This window comes from Sorex fumeus, unplaced genomic scaffold (genome assembly GCF_029834395.1).
Source record: "Sorex fumeus unplaced genomic scaffold, SorFum_2.1 ptg000001l, whole genome shotgun sequence".
Classification (NCBI taxonomy): Eukaryota; Metazoa; Chordata; class Mammalia; order Eulipotyphla; family Soricidae; genus Sorex; species Sorex fumeus.
Window position 1 is genome coordinate 4,373,175 of NW_026606058.1, and position 14,575 is coordinate 4,387,749.

A 14,575-nucleotide genomic window follows, 5' to 3' on the forward strand; every position below is an offset into this window, starting at 1 on the left:
AACCTAGGTCATCCATGTGCAACGCAAGCCGCGCATCCACGGTAATTGTGCTCCAGTCACAGAGTTTTGATCACACAGGAAAATTGTACCTGAAAGGAATGAGCTTGGTCATTTAGAAAAATTAGGGCTGGAGCGATAGCCCAGCGGTAGGGCGTTCGCCTTACAAGCGGCCAACATGGCCGACCCGAGTTCGATTCCTCCGCCCCTCTCGGAGAGCCTGGCAAGCTACCGAGAGTATTCGATATGCCAGACACAGTAACAACAAAGTCTCCAATGGAGACGTTACTGGGCCCGCTCGAGCAAATCGACGATCAACGGGAGGGCCTTTACATTTACCTTTACCTTTAGGACCCAAAGAAAGGAGCCCACCCCCCAAAACATTCGGGCCCCAACACATTCGGTGCTGGGGTGGGTAGTGCCATCACTGGTGTTTGGGGGTCACTTGGTGCAGTGCTGGTGAACCATGTCGTGCAGGGGCTTGACCCTCGGGCTCCAGCACTAAAGCGTGCACTATCTCCCCAGACTCCGTGACAATCTGTTGAGCTGACCGAATTGGTCATAGGAGCTAGTTCTATTTAAATCACATGACAGGGATGATCATTTCTTTCCAGGTATCTCTGATTCTTTCATTACCTTTTTCTCTCATTTCAGAGTAAAATTTCAGTATCTCCGTATTTCTGTCCTCCCGTTGTTCATGGATTTGCTTGAGCGGGCCCAGTAACGTCTCCATTTTGAGACTTGTTGTTACTGAATTGAATATTGAATACGTCACGGGTAGCTCACCAGGCTTTGCCGTGCGGGCGAGATACTCTCGGTAGCTTGCCGGGCTTTCCGAGAGGGGCGGAGGAATCGAACCTGGCTCGGCTGGGCTGGCTGCGCACAAGGCAAACGCCCTACCGCTGTGCTGCAATGCAAATCAATCATCACCTTCTCCATTTTCAATTTGTTGGGTTTTCTTCTCATTTTGGGGGGCCACATTCTGAGGTGTGAATGGGGGTCACTCCCGGAAGTGCAAAGCGTGGGCTCCAGCTCTTTGAGCTGTCTCCTCAACCTCATTCATCATGAGTCTTTCTTAGTATACCACCCACCGTTATCTCCAGTGTCATCCCGCTATCTTGTTACCCTGCCGTCTGGACTAGCAGTGGGGCTCTCATGCTTTCCCACCAGCATCTGTCTTCTTTCCTTCAGTGTTTAAGGTTCTTGGTGACAAACACCCTGCTTTCTTCTTCTGTATAGACAGGCCTGACGCTCAGAAGAAATGTCACTCTGTGAATGCTCTTGAATGTCTTAACTTTTATGAACTATGATGCGTTTCCCCGCCCCCAACCCCCACCGTCTCCTATAAAACTATACCGAAACTGAGGTTCTTATGATGCCTGGTATAATAAAATGCTTAGTAAAAATGCGGCATTAAAACAATGAGGTAACTATTATCTCTAAGCCTGCTCCTTACTAAACTGGTCTTCCGGGGAGTCAACTCAGGTCTATACCCATGAAGAATCACCGAGCTGCCTTCCTGCCCTACCTTCATCGAATCTGCAGGAAACTGTGTAAAACTGGATTTCTGAAACACAAGCAGGTGAAGACTCGTTTTCAAAGGAGGATCTTCTGCTTGAGTACAGAATTTCCTTTATGTCTCTGAACTTTGATCTGCTTGTGTCACATCAAATCAGAGAGAAATCAGAGAGAACTTTTCACTCAAAGGGTATAAAACCACAGACTTCTTACAGACGAGTAATCAGAAAAGTAAGTATAATGAAATTAGACAACAGCAACGTATTTTTGATGAATACTTTTCACTCAGTCTGACGTAACACAAACGCTTCTGGGGTCAGAGAGATAGTTTGAGATAGAGCACATGTCTGCCATGTATAAGGCCCAGAGTTTGATTCCACCGCACCACAGAACTCCAGGTGCCATACATGGCCTCCTTCTAGGTCAGCTGGCCAGTGTGATGCCAGCTTTGCCAGGAGTGATCCTGGTCCCTCCCCAGCACTGCCAGGTGTGAAGCCTATTGAACGTCTTTACCATAGCTTTTTCTACCTTTTGCCCTAGCTCAAAGGTTTATACTGAGCACAGTGAATTCAATTTGTATATATATCATTTTTTTCTTCAAAATAATGTTCGAGATTCTTAGGAGGGAAATATGCTAAGACAGACGTTCAGGAACTCTTCTGCTTCACCATGTAAAAGAAGCTACCAGCTATGAACGAATCCATAACTTTCCTTCCCTGCCAACTCCCAGTAAAAACTGCTATATCTAGTTCTTCCCAGCTCTTTGTTGCATACATTTAAGTGGTTAGGAACTTTGCACATGAACAGGAACCAAAGCTGGAATTAAACTGGGAATTTAAAGCCTCATTCACAGGTCAGCGCTGCACCAGTGGGAATCACAAGACAATGCTAACGGATGCCTTTCTGTTAGTGCTCATGCCAATCATCAGTAACAGGAAAAAGCAAAGCATGCCATGCGCCATGCAAATCTCTTGGCCTCTTCGTTCCTTAGTTTCCTCATTTGAAAAAAGGGACTGATCTCAAGACACACTTGTTAGAGTTCACACTGGCCTTATGCCACTTAGCTAATAATAACTGTACGATGAGGTTATGCAGTTTTATTATATATATATTTATCTGCTTTTTCACTTACATTTTGTGTAAAAACTGCATTTCATGCCAGGACTGAAACGTTCCAAAGCTCAGTTCGGTGATTAAATTGCAACTAAGATTCCTACCAAAGAAAAAAAAGAAAAAAAAAAGATAAAAGCAGTGGCAGCAGCAGAAGAAAGAAGAAGGAAGAAGGAAGAAAGAAGAAGGAAGAAGAAGGACGAATTTTTTTGTTTTTTGGTTTTTGGGTCACACCCAGCATAACTTCTAATTCACATAAACACATTTCATGTGCTAAACATCACTGTGGACGACCTAAGCTTAAGGTTTATTCTTTGATGTTTATGATGCTGTGGGGGCATTAGACGCAAAATAGCAAATTTTGTATTAAGTATTTTAACAAATACTTAAGTAATTAAGTTCTCTAGGACAGGGATTCATGACTTCAGCACTACTACCACATGGGGGCTGGATAACTGGGGGGGGGGGGGGGGCGCTGTCCAGTACATTGTAGATATTCTGCAGTGTATCTGGAGGCCTCTGCTTACTAGACACCAACAGCATCATTACAGATCTGGCAATCAAAACAATAAAAAAACTATCTGGAGACACTATCAAGGGTCATATGAGTACAAAATCATCCTGGTTGAGGGCCATTGTAATCGTTACTTACAGGCAAAAAAGGATTTGCTGTACAGTTCTAGTAGCCACTTTTAATGTTCTAATAATATTAAATTGAATAATAGAGGCTGACAATTAAGTGTTACAAAAATTCCAAAAATAGGGGCTGGAGTGATAGTACAGCGGGTAGGGCGTTTGCCTTGCACGTGGCCAACTCGGGTTCGATTCTCAGCATCCCATATGGTCCCCTGAGCACCACCAGGAGTAATTCCTGAGTGCATGAGCCAGGAGTAACCCCTGTGCATCACCAGGTATTACCCAAAAAGCAAAAAAAAAAAAATCCAAAAATAATGAAGCATATTTTGAACTTACACAGATTGCAAATACGGTACTGCTTCAAATGTCCGCCTTTCAATAAACTGTATTTTATTGCAGGATAAATCTCTAGGGAAAGAAAAGGGAAAATATTGCTTCAAATAACTAACAAATATCTAATTTTAGGAATAACTAGTAGAAGTCAAAATAAATATTGAATGAGTAGATCTGAATGTTCCAGAATTCCTAACCTGGCTTTCCTTTTTCTCAACCACACATCTTCATGAATAAAATGTACGACTACTTGGTTCTAATATTGGAGTTAAACTTTTCTCGGAGCAGAGAATTGATGAGGTGATTTTATGTTCTAGATGGGGTTGAGTTTTTTATCTTCATGTAAAATTACTATATTTAATATAGTTATTTCAATATTCAAATGAACAGTCTCATGTTTATATACCTTCCTGTGTAGCTGTTTTCTAGGCTAATAAAAACTAGCCTAGAAAAAATTAGCCCTTTTCATATAATATGAAAATCCTTTTAGACAGAACTTTGAACTAATTTAGAATTAAACTTTTCTATGATCATAGAAATTCAATTTTTGGTTCTACATTTTCTGAATATTCCATGAATTTCACTGCTTTAATTGTACAGTGGTGGAACAAAGAAAATCAGAGTACTGAACTTTGATTTGACTACAAGTGACTGTTCTGTATCTTTGAATTCTACTTAAGTTCTTTCACACATGACCAAGATGGGTATACCTATCTGCTAGCTCATCCCTCATCTTCTCTTGCCTCCCTCCCTTCTTGGTCTCCTTCCTTCCTTGGCAGTTCTCAGGGCTTACTCCTGACTGCACACAGATCACTCTGAGGGTGCTCAAGGGATCTTGCATGGTGCTACGGATCAAACCTGGGTCACCCATGTGCAGAAGCAAGGCCCAGTCTTTCCTTTTCCAACACACAATGCACACCGTCATGTATTAACCTTCCTAATAGTTCTCAAGTACCAGCCTCACTACTCCAAATCAAATGAAGCAGGAACTGTGGTGGGGGATTTCACAGGCCCACCCAGTGATCTGCTACAGGTCTGAGTGCCCCAGCGCAGGTGGGCACGAGGAAGCTCAGCATGCTAGCCCTGGCTTACAACACCTGGGTCTAGGTCCCTCCTCTTTCTCTTGGTCTTCTGAGAGCACTGAGGTGTTTTTCCTGTGTTTTACCTCTCTCCTGCTCTCTTTTTACGAGATTCTGTCCAAGATGTCTGTCTGACAATCGCCCAACATTTCCTACACTGGAATTTTTATCACCAGAACTCTCCTCGTGATAACCTCCTCTGCTCTTAATACTACTGCTATAGAATCCATCTGTATTAGCCTCGTATTTCCCATATAAATGTTCGTTTAAGTCATAGATCATTCGAAAATATGTTGACATAGGGTGTTAGAATGTTGTATTGCAAATCACAATGAGAAAAATAATTTTTTTTTTAAATTCTGGGCTAATGGCATTCAAGTTCTTTATTTTCCTTATAATTCAGGTTTATTTTTATTTTATTTTTTAAATAATTTTTTATTAAACCAGCTTTTAAAAGTTTTGTAGAAAGGCCAGAAATTTAAAAATAATAATATTCTAGATTTTGCAGAGCATATTTTAATTTTTCTTTTTTTTACAGAAAAACACAAATGTAGATTTTACAAACACATAGTTTTCTTTTGCTCTTCAAGCTGTGCTCTCCCATGTATCTCACTTGCTAGTCTCTATGTTCCTTTGCTTTTTCACTTTCACGCTGGAAAAGCTGGTGCTCCCTCTCCAACATCACCCTCCTTTCTCTCCTCCCACATCTTCCTAAGCACCTTACATCCAATAAATCTATGCTGCTTCACTGTTGCACCTCTTTAAATTCTTTCCTGCAAGGGACAGGCGGTGAACCACGTTGCCTGTGATGAGGCTGGGACTGCTTTCCAGTTCCTGCTGGTGCAAGCTGGCAGGGTGAGGGGCCCTGGAAAGTTCTTTGGGGGAATAATAAAACTAAAGAAGAAATTCTCTAGCCCCAAAGTAGCCCAAGAGCTTGTCCATCACATCATTTGAAATACAAATCCTCACATCTTTCTAAGTAAGTTTTAATAAAAGCTATCTTGCTTCACACACAAAATTAAAAAACAAAATCAATAAAACCATGGGCTGAAGCAATAGTACAGCTGGTGGGGCCTTTGCCTTGCATGCATCCCAAGAGCTCGACAATCACATCATTTGACATACAAATTCTGAGCTCTTTGAAGAGAAACTGAGATATCACCAGGATGCAAAATTCCAAGGCCCCACCCAGAAAAGGCTGGTCCCCTCAGAGAAGAAGTTACACAAGAATCCATGAGATAACAAAGAGAATATCAACAGTGTAAGGCATTCCTGTGAAAACACCCAGATGAAGTTTTAGTATGCAAAATTCCAGGAAAAAACAACCCTTTTGGAAGGATTGAATAAAAGCACCTGGCTTGCTCTTCATGCCCTAAATATCTCACTTGTTTCTGTCTGTTTCTTTGCTTGCTTTTTTCCACTCTGGAGAGCCTGTGTTCTCTCTTGAACACAGACTTCTTACTTTCTCTCCCTCACATCTTTCTAAATAAGTTTAAATAAAAACTACCTTGCTTCATACACAAAATTAAAAAATAAATAAAACATGGGCAGGAGAGATAGTGGGGCGTTGGCCTTGCACTGCACGCAGCTGACCCGGGTTTGATCCCCAGCATCTCATATGGTCGCCCCAACATTGCCAGGAGTAATTCCTGAGTGCAGAGCCAGGAGTATCCCCTGAGTATCGCTGAGTGTGATCCAAAAAGCAATAAATAATAAATAAATATTAAAAAATAAAAACGAACATATTTGCATAGATTTTTGTTTTTATTTAGTAGTGCTCAGGGTCTACTTCAGGGATATTACTGGGAGTCAGGGACTGGGGAGCCCAGAACTGTGTCCTGCTGGAAATCCAACCCGGGCCTCCTGTTGCAAAGCATCACACTCATCATTTGTGCAATCTCCTCAGCTGACAAAAACAATTCTTAAATTAATGGGCCAGGTAAAACTGGACCATGCATTGGATTTGATCCATAAAGGAACTCTATATGAACACGGAGGAGATGGTATATTAGCACTTAGGTTTCTATGGGTGGAGCAGATATAAGTACTTTTCATCTATTAGTAAAGTTTGAAAAACACTTTTGTGAAGCAAGATAGTTTACATCGAAAGAAACTTTCTTAGAAAGATGTGGGGGGGTGGGAAAGAGAAAGAATGTGTTCATGAGATAACACGGCTTCTCAGAGCAGAAAAAGCAGACAGAGAGACATGAGGACAAGTAAGCAAATTACATGATCCAGGGAGAACATGGGCTTGAAGAGTAAGCCTAAAGGTTTTTTTTTTCATATATGTCCATATATATATATGATGTAGGCAGGTAGATAGGGAAAGGCCCTTTGCAATGAAACAAAGTTTCATGGAAGAAGAATTCTAGGAATGACCCACCTTGCGGACACAGAAAACAAAGGCCTGATAAGACCAGACCCTCAGGATATAGGCCTCCCCACGGAATTCCTCTTTTTGGACCTCCCTGGTAACCTCCTTAGCAACGGACTTTCACCTGGAAAGAGGCCTCACGTGGGGACAGGCTGGAGAAACCCTATAAAGGCCACCTTGAACAAAGGAAGGGCGCACATATGCTGCCTGAGCCCATGTGCTGCTTGCGCCCACGTGGCCGAGCACATGTGGTGTCTGAGCACATGTGTGGCCCGCATCTCCCCTCTTCAGATGTGTACTTTCATTCTTTCGTGTCTAACTTTACTCTCTCTCTCTCGCTTTCTCTCTCTCTCTCTCCCCCTCCGCACCTAAAAATCCTACAAATAAAATCCATTAACTTCACTCACTGCTTGTCTACTCCTGAAATTCCTTTCTGCGAGACCCCGCTTCACATAAGTCATCCGTGGGGCCCACCGACATCATATATATATATATGCAAATGTAATTTAGTGTCAGAAATGACATGAGAGGTTTTTAATGCCATACTTACAAAACTACAAAATTTTATTGCTGGAAAAAAGGATGAAGATTAACTTGCACACCCCCTTGTTTTAAAAACAGAGCTAAAAATTCATAAATAAATGATTAACTTACAAGTACTTGAGGTTTGGAAGGGCTTCAAATGAATCCTTACGTAATTCTGCCAAAGAATTGTCACTGAGTATTCTGAAAAATGGAAAAATTATTTCTGGTCTAAAATGCAAAATAACTATGACTATTTATTACATAGGACTATTTTTTTTTCTTAAATTTTTATTAGTGAAACACCATGAGGTACAGCTGTAGACTTACAAATTTCTGTGCTTGGGTTTCAGTTATACAATGATTGAATACCCATCCCTCCACCAGTGCCCATTCTCCACCACAACCAGTCCCAGTATCCCTCCCACCCCCCATCCTCCCATCCCACCCTACCTCTGTGGCAGGGCATCCCTTTTCTTATCTCTCTCCTTTTGAGTGCTGTGGTTTGCAAAAGAGACATTGAGTGGCAATCTTGTTCGGTCTATAGTCTACTCTCATCATGCATTTCCCATCCTGAGAAGAACCACCCGACGCCCTTTATTTGGTGCTCCCTTCTCTAGCTGAGCTGCCTTTTCCCCTAGCGTGTGCAGCTGTGCACAGGACTATTCTTACACATAATAATGGTGCTATCTAAATATCCCAATTCTTATTTAACTTAGGGATAGTGGCCTCTGTTTAAACTCTTTATTTTGTCCTCACCTAGATGCATCATGAACACGAACACAGCTATTGACTCTTCTCACCAAGTAACCTATATAAAGCATATTCTCTAGGTCACAAAATCTGTCAGATCCAAATTCTGTGTGACACCAGAAACACAGGGCTGCCACTCCCTGCTCTCTTCCCAAACATTACTCTGAGTCCCCCCTGAAGAATGAAATTAAGTCTGGAAAGGAAGCCCTAAGAAACTTAACACCATTAAATTGTTTTGTTCTGGGAAGGAAAACGTGCACAAAGTGCACATGACATTTGGGCCCAGAGCAATAGTACAGTGGGGAGGGTTTTTGCCTTGCACGTGGCTTACCTGGGTCGGACCCGGCACCCCATAGATCCCCCACGTCTGCCAGGAGTCAGCCCATAACCAGTAGCTGTGCACCCCCCCCCCCCCAACAAAAAAGAGCAGGCCAATAAAGCGAAGGCCCCAAGACACGTTCCTGACAAGGAACCCAGCTTCCCAGAGGCCCCAAGCGTGCCCCTACCAATCACACCCTCCTCTGACACACACCCCTGACTTGAACGAACATTTCTTTGTTATTTGGGGGGTTTCTTCGGTGCTTTGTTTTGTTGTGGGGCCACACCCAGAAGTGCTCAGTGGTTACTCCTGGCTCTTCGCTCAGGGATCATTCCTGGTGGTGCTCAAGGGACCATATGGGGTGCTCAAACTCAGGTCAGCAGTCTGCAAAGCTTAAAGCCTTTCCAGAGGCAGAGAATTTGATACTGGTCCATGGAATTGGGTTGCCTTGGAAGGCAGGACCAGAGGGCAGGAAAGCTATCCAAGATTTTCAAACAAAGACTTGAAATTCGGCTTCTCTTCCCTCCTTTACCTTATAAGGATCAAATGTAAAAGGGAGTCTCCACACGGTTTGCCCCCAGCCCAGGCCCCAGAACTGGAAAGTTTGTATAGTCTGTTGAGGACTCCCATGTTGGAAACCGATAATTGCTGCCAATTATGGTTTAGATTCCCTGCTCCAATGTCCCCTTTTGTTTAGAAAAATTTCACCTTTCAGAACTAAGGATAACCCCTGCGCACCACTGTGTGGCACCAGAGCAAAATTATTTAAAAAAAATTCTACTTTTTTTAATGTTTAGAAAAGTATGCAAGCGATTTCCACTTGTAGACTTTCTCTCTAGGTCTGAGGCTCATAGCCTGGACGAAAATACAATTATTTCCAACGCACTGAAACAGCCTTTGGTTTTGGTTTTAGATCATACCTGGCTGTGCTCATGGCTTATTCCTGGCTCTGTGCTCAGGGATCACTCCTGGCAGGGCTGGAGGGCCCTATGGGGTGCTGGGAATTGAATCCTGGAGGCCATATGCAAAGCAAAAACCCTACCCACAGTACTACCGCTCTGGCCCTAAAATGGTCATTTCTCATATTAGGAATGTCAACTGACAATGACAGATTAGCAAATTGTTCATTTGGCCTCTAATACAAACCACAGATATTTTTCACATCGCATTTGTTAGAGACATCTCAATCTTTTGGTTCTTCATCACAAATTTGAAGTTAGTTGTTAGACATACAGGTGGCTATTAGGTATGTCAATATGTGTTATTTAATAGCACTGTCACTGTCCTCCCACTGTTCATCGATTTGCTCGAGCAGGACCAGTAACATTGTGAAATTTGTTACTGTGTTTGGCATACTGAATACATCACGGGTAGCTTGCAAGGTTTTGCCGTGTGGGCGAGATACTCACCGTAGCTTGCCAGGCTCTCTGAGAGGGGCGGAGGAATCAAACTCGGTTGACCAGGTTGGCCCCATGCAAGGCAAAGGCCCTACCTGTTGTACTAACCATTTGCTCGAGCGGGCCCAGTAACGTCTCCATCATGTGAGACTTGTTGTTACTGTGTTTGGCATATCGAATACATCATGGGTAGCTTGCCAGGCTCTGCCGGGCAGGCGAGATACTCTCGGCAGCTTGCCGGGCTCTCCGAGAGGGGCGGAGGAATCAAACTCGGGTTGACCAGGTTGGCCCCATGCAAGGCAAATGCCCTACCCGTTGTACTTGGCTGGAGCGATAGCACAGCGGGTAGGGCGTTCGCCTTACACGCGGCCAACATGGCCGACCCGAGTTCGATTCCTCCGCCCCTCTCGGAGAGCCCGGCAAGCTACCGAGAGTATTCGATATGCCAGACACAGTAACAACAAAGTCTCCAATGGAGACGTTACTGGGCCCGCTCGAGCAAATCGACGATCAACGGGAGGGTACTAACCATAAAATTAAAATATGGATGGGATCCCTTTTATTGATTCATCAGGGCAGCCCCCAAATAAAGAATGCCCAGAGGTGGATGGGCATGGAGAAACAATACTTTCATGAACTGGCACAACGATTTTGAGGTCAATTAAATTTTTATAACTATATACTCTTCAGCCCAACAAATCCATCTCTAAATATCTACTTAACAGGCCTATCTGCCCATATTCACAAGGCCCTGTGCTGCGGTAATACATGTGACCAAAAAAAAAAAAATCAAAGCATCTTTCAATACACTTTTTTAAATAGATGGGGTAAACCTCTATGCACCATAAAGGAAAGAAGTCTAAAGCAAAATGAAGTGAAAGTATCAAGTGGTAGCTGTTATATTTATAGAAAAAACAAATCAGAAGATTTACTTTCGCATTATGGATCATTTAAAAATTTTTAATGAAGAATGTAATCATGTACCTGTGAGTCGAGTGCATCAGCAACCTGATGGCGCCTTCAGACTTCCAGATACCCCAAAATTGCTGCTGTGCCTTTGGCCAGACCCCAAAAACTTGGGGCAAAGTTTACCAAGAAAGTAAATGGCCAAAAGTTAGGTATGTGGGAAACACCCCCACAAACCACCTCCGGCTCAGCTATATAATTGGAGGCACGGCCTCTCTGGTTCCTGAAAGAACTGCTTAATGGCCATGATCCCAGAGACTCAGAAGCAAATCTCGAAACCCAGCAGCTTTTGGCAGAAATGCGTCCGGTCCTTGCAGTAGGTTACCGGTGCTGGGCCAACCCAGGTGGGAATAGGTTTCGTGCCTTGACCTGTTCCCCCCGGCGGCCCAGTGGCCACCATCCTTCAGAGACCACTGGACAGTCAGGTTTGGGCCTGCAGTGACGAGACACGCAGGGCCTCACGGGATGGGGGTGGAGCCGGTCCTGTCCTCCCCACCCCAACGAGACCCCAAGTCATCGCCCACGAACGGCCTCTCTGGCTCCTCATCAAGCTGCTTAACAGCCTTGATCCCAGAGACTCAGAAACAAATCTGGAAACACAGTGGCTTTTGGCAGAAATGCGTCTAGACTCCGCAGTAGGTTACTGTCGCCGGGCCACCCCAGGGGGGAAAGGGTGTTGTCCCTCCGCCTGCTCCCCCTTGGCGGCTTGGAGGCCATCATCCTCCAGAGGCCATTAGACAGTCAGGTCTGGGCCCGCAGTGACGAAACTTGTTGGGCCTCACAGGATGGGGGTGGAGCCGGTCCTAGTCTCCCTGTTCCAATGAGACCCCAAGTCATCGCCCAAGAACAGCCTCTCTGGCTCCTGATCAATCTGCTCAACGGCCATGATCCCAGAGACTCAGGAGCAAATCTCGAAATCCGGTGGCTTTTGGTGGAAATCCCTCCAGATTTAAAAGTGTTAAAATTTCAGAATTTCAAAATCACATGACCCTACTACAGCCACGCAACATCATATGTTATTCATAACCAGCAATAGAACACAAATTGTCTACTGTTGCCTTTTCAGCAGATCTGAGTCTTGGGGTAAAATCTCAAATAATAATGGTGGGTCTGGTGTCAAAATATTGAATGTGATCAAAGTAGAGAGAGAGTAATGTGGAAATCATCTGCCCCACAGGTAGGGGGAGGGTGTGGGATGGGGTATACTGGGGTTTTTGGTGATGGAGAATGGGCACTGGTAAAGATATGGGTGTTTCATTGTATGACCGAGACTTAGACCCCAAAGCTTTGTAACTGCTCTCATGGTGATTCAATAAATAAAATTATAAAAAATGAAAAAAAAAGTAAGGTGGAGTTCATGCACAATTCAATCAGCTAATCAGTGGCTAAATAAATAGTACTTCTACATAAATAAATAAATAAATAAATAAATAAATAAAGTAATCATGTTGGCTTGCTACTCAAGCCCATGTTCTCCTGTGAACACATTTCCAGTTTGCTCATCTCTGTGTGCTCTCTCTAGAACTTCTCTTTTTCTCCTCTCACATCTTTCTAAAATAAGTTCAATAAAACCATCTACATCACCAAAATATATATTTATATGTATATGTGCGTGTGTATATACAATTAACTCTACCAGTTATGGAATGGAAAACAAAAAGACTTTTAACGTAAGAGCTTGGTAAACCAAAATTTTTTAAAGTAAACTATTATAACTAATAGAGGTTGTTTTGGGACATGAGTGTGAAATACCTTCTATGTGGTATTGATTTTTAAATTGTATACTAAGGAGGATTTTATGGTGCAATTATTTTTTAATATTCATATTTGGAGAGAATATACTCACAGTTTCTCAACCCAAGGGTATGTCTTCCATGTATTTCCATCAATGGAAGAAATAGAGTTTCCTTGGAAATCTCTGTGAAGAAACACAGTTCACAGACTTGAACAGGTAGGAAAAGAATGAACAGGAAAGTAAAAGAATCATAGAAACACAGAATACTCCAGCTCATCTCCATAGCTATGAGTTTCCCATTTTGCCCAACTAAAAACATGACGTGGGATGACTGGTCAAACAATGAAATATCTCACAATCTGAACTTCCTAATTCCTGGAGTAGATAAATACTGCCAGCTAATTAGCCTGTAAGCCATTTTTCCAAACTCACACCTATTATAACTCCTACTGCAAATTAAAGGAGAAAATTATAATTTCATAATTATCATATACAGAAAAATGAACAAAATTATCAGCAAATAAATATTTTAAAACATTGCCAGGAAACACCAAAGGTTTAAGTCAATGCTCTCTGTTGAAATTTCAAGATAGTAGAAATTTCTAGATAGAGACTAGGGAAATTAGAAAATGAGGGGGGACTAGTGAGGAGAGATATATTCAACGTGCCTCAGGAAAAGAACAAATCACAAAGAATTACCTTCATTGGGGGTGGGGAGGAATGCACAGGAAAGAGAGTAGAAGGAAACCCAAGATGGTAACAGAAGTTACCATGCGGCAGTCATATAGCTGGTAGAGTGGGAAAGTGGGATTTTTGCGCCTTATCCTGTTTACTTTACTGACCTATTGTAACAAAGAGAATATGTTCATGAATTTACACATGTATAGACGCATGAAGTTAGTGGAGGGGGGGATGGTGCTCAGGACTTGCCCCTGGCTCTGCGCTCAGGGTCAATAATTTTTCATTGAACTGCTGGCTGGCAGTGATGGAGGGGGACCCTATGAGGTGTCCGGGATTGAACCTGGGTTGGCCACATGCAAGGCAAGAGCCCTACCCACTGTCCTAGGACTCTGGCTCCCTGAGTTCAGTTTTAAACACTAACTCTGTGGATCACTTTGAATCTAGTTTTGTCAACTTCCCTCAGCAACATGTGTATATAAACTGCAAATGTGTACATAATCCAAATATAAACCTAATCAGTTTACATACACAGTTTTCAGGGTGAAAATGTTGAAACAGAAACCTATCCCATCCACCTAGTGAACATTTCCACTCAAGACTTCTGGATGCTTTATGATGTCTAAGCCACAAGTTGAGGGATATGTTTAAGGAGGCACAGATTCGTAAATGTTTCATATTACAAGCATATTACATATCTCCAAACACAAAAATCATACCAAACGTGCACAGCTTTTTATATGCCCAGCACATAAATAATTTTTGATCCAAAAAAATCAACCTCTAATTCCCAGCTAAAGTTGCTCTGTGTCAGCTCTCTGCAGCTTTCCACAACTGACAAGATTCTGTACATTTCTGTGCCTCTGTTGGTGCTTGGTGACACGCTGCCTTTCCTTTTTGTGTATTCCCTTTCTCCCCAATACCATCATGTTTAAGAGCCGATGACATATTGTTGTGGCTAGGTTGAGGGAAATAGGTGCTTTATATGGAAAGTCGATGTAAACAACTGTAATTCTGAAATGAGAGATTAATGAATACAGACAGCATTCATGTGTATGCTAGTTGCCCGATATAAGTATATAGTTTCACGGGGAGGCCACACCCGGCAATACTTAGGTGTGACTCCAGGCTCCGCACTCAGGAATCACTGATAGTGGT

General features: G+C 42.9%; 1 protein-coding gene across 1 annotated transcript in view; it reads right to left on the reverse strand.

The window, feature by feature from the left end:
• LOC130023926 (leucine-rich repeat-containing protein 37A3-like) overlaps positions 1-14,575 on the reverse strand; it is a 72,299-nt gene that overhangs the window by 30,919 nt on the left and 26,805 nt on the right. Inside the window, exons 11-15 of the mRNA XM_056114540.1 lie at positions 12,851-12,922; positions 11,023-11,113; positions 7,702-7,773; positions 3,598-3,669; positions 2,648-2,728 (exon numbers count right to left, since the gene is read on the reverse strand). Of these exons, the coding sequence (XP_055970515.1) occupies positions 2,648-2,728; positions 3,598-3,669; positions 7,702-7,773; positions 11,023-11,113; positions 12,851-12,890 (356 nt within the window). The 5' untranslated portion in view covers positions 12,891-12,922. The remainder of the gene's footprint in view (positions 1-2,647; positions 2,729-3,597; positions 3,670-7,701; positions 7,774-11,022; positions 11,114-12,850; positions 12,923-14,575) is intronic.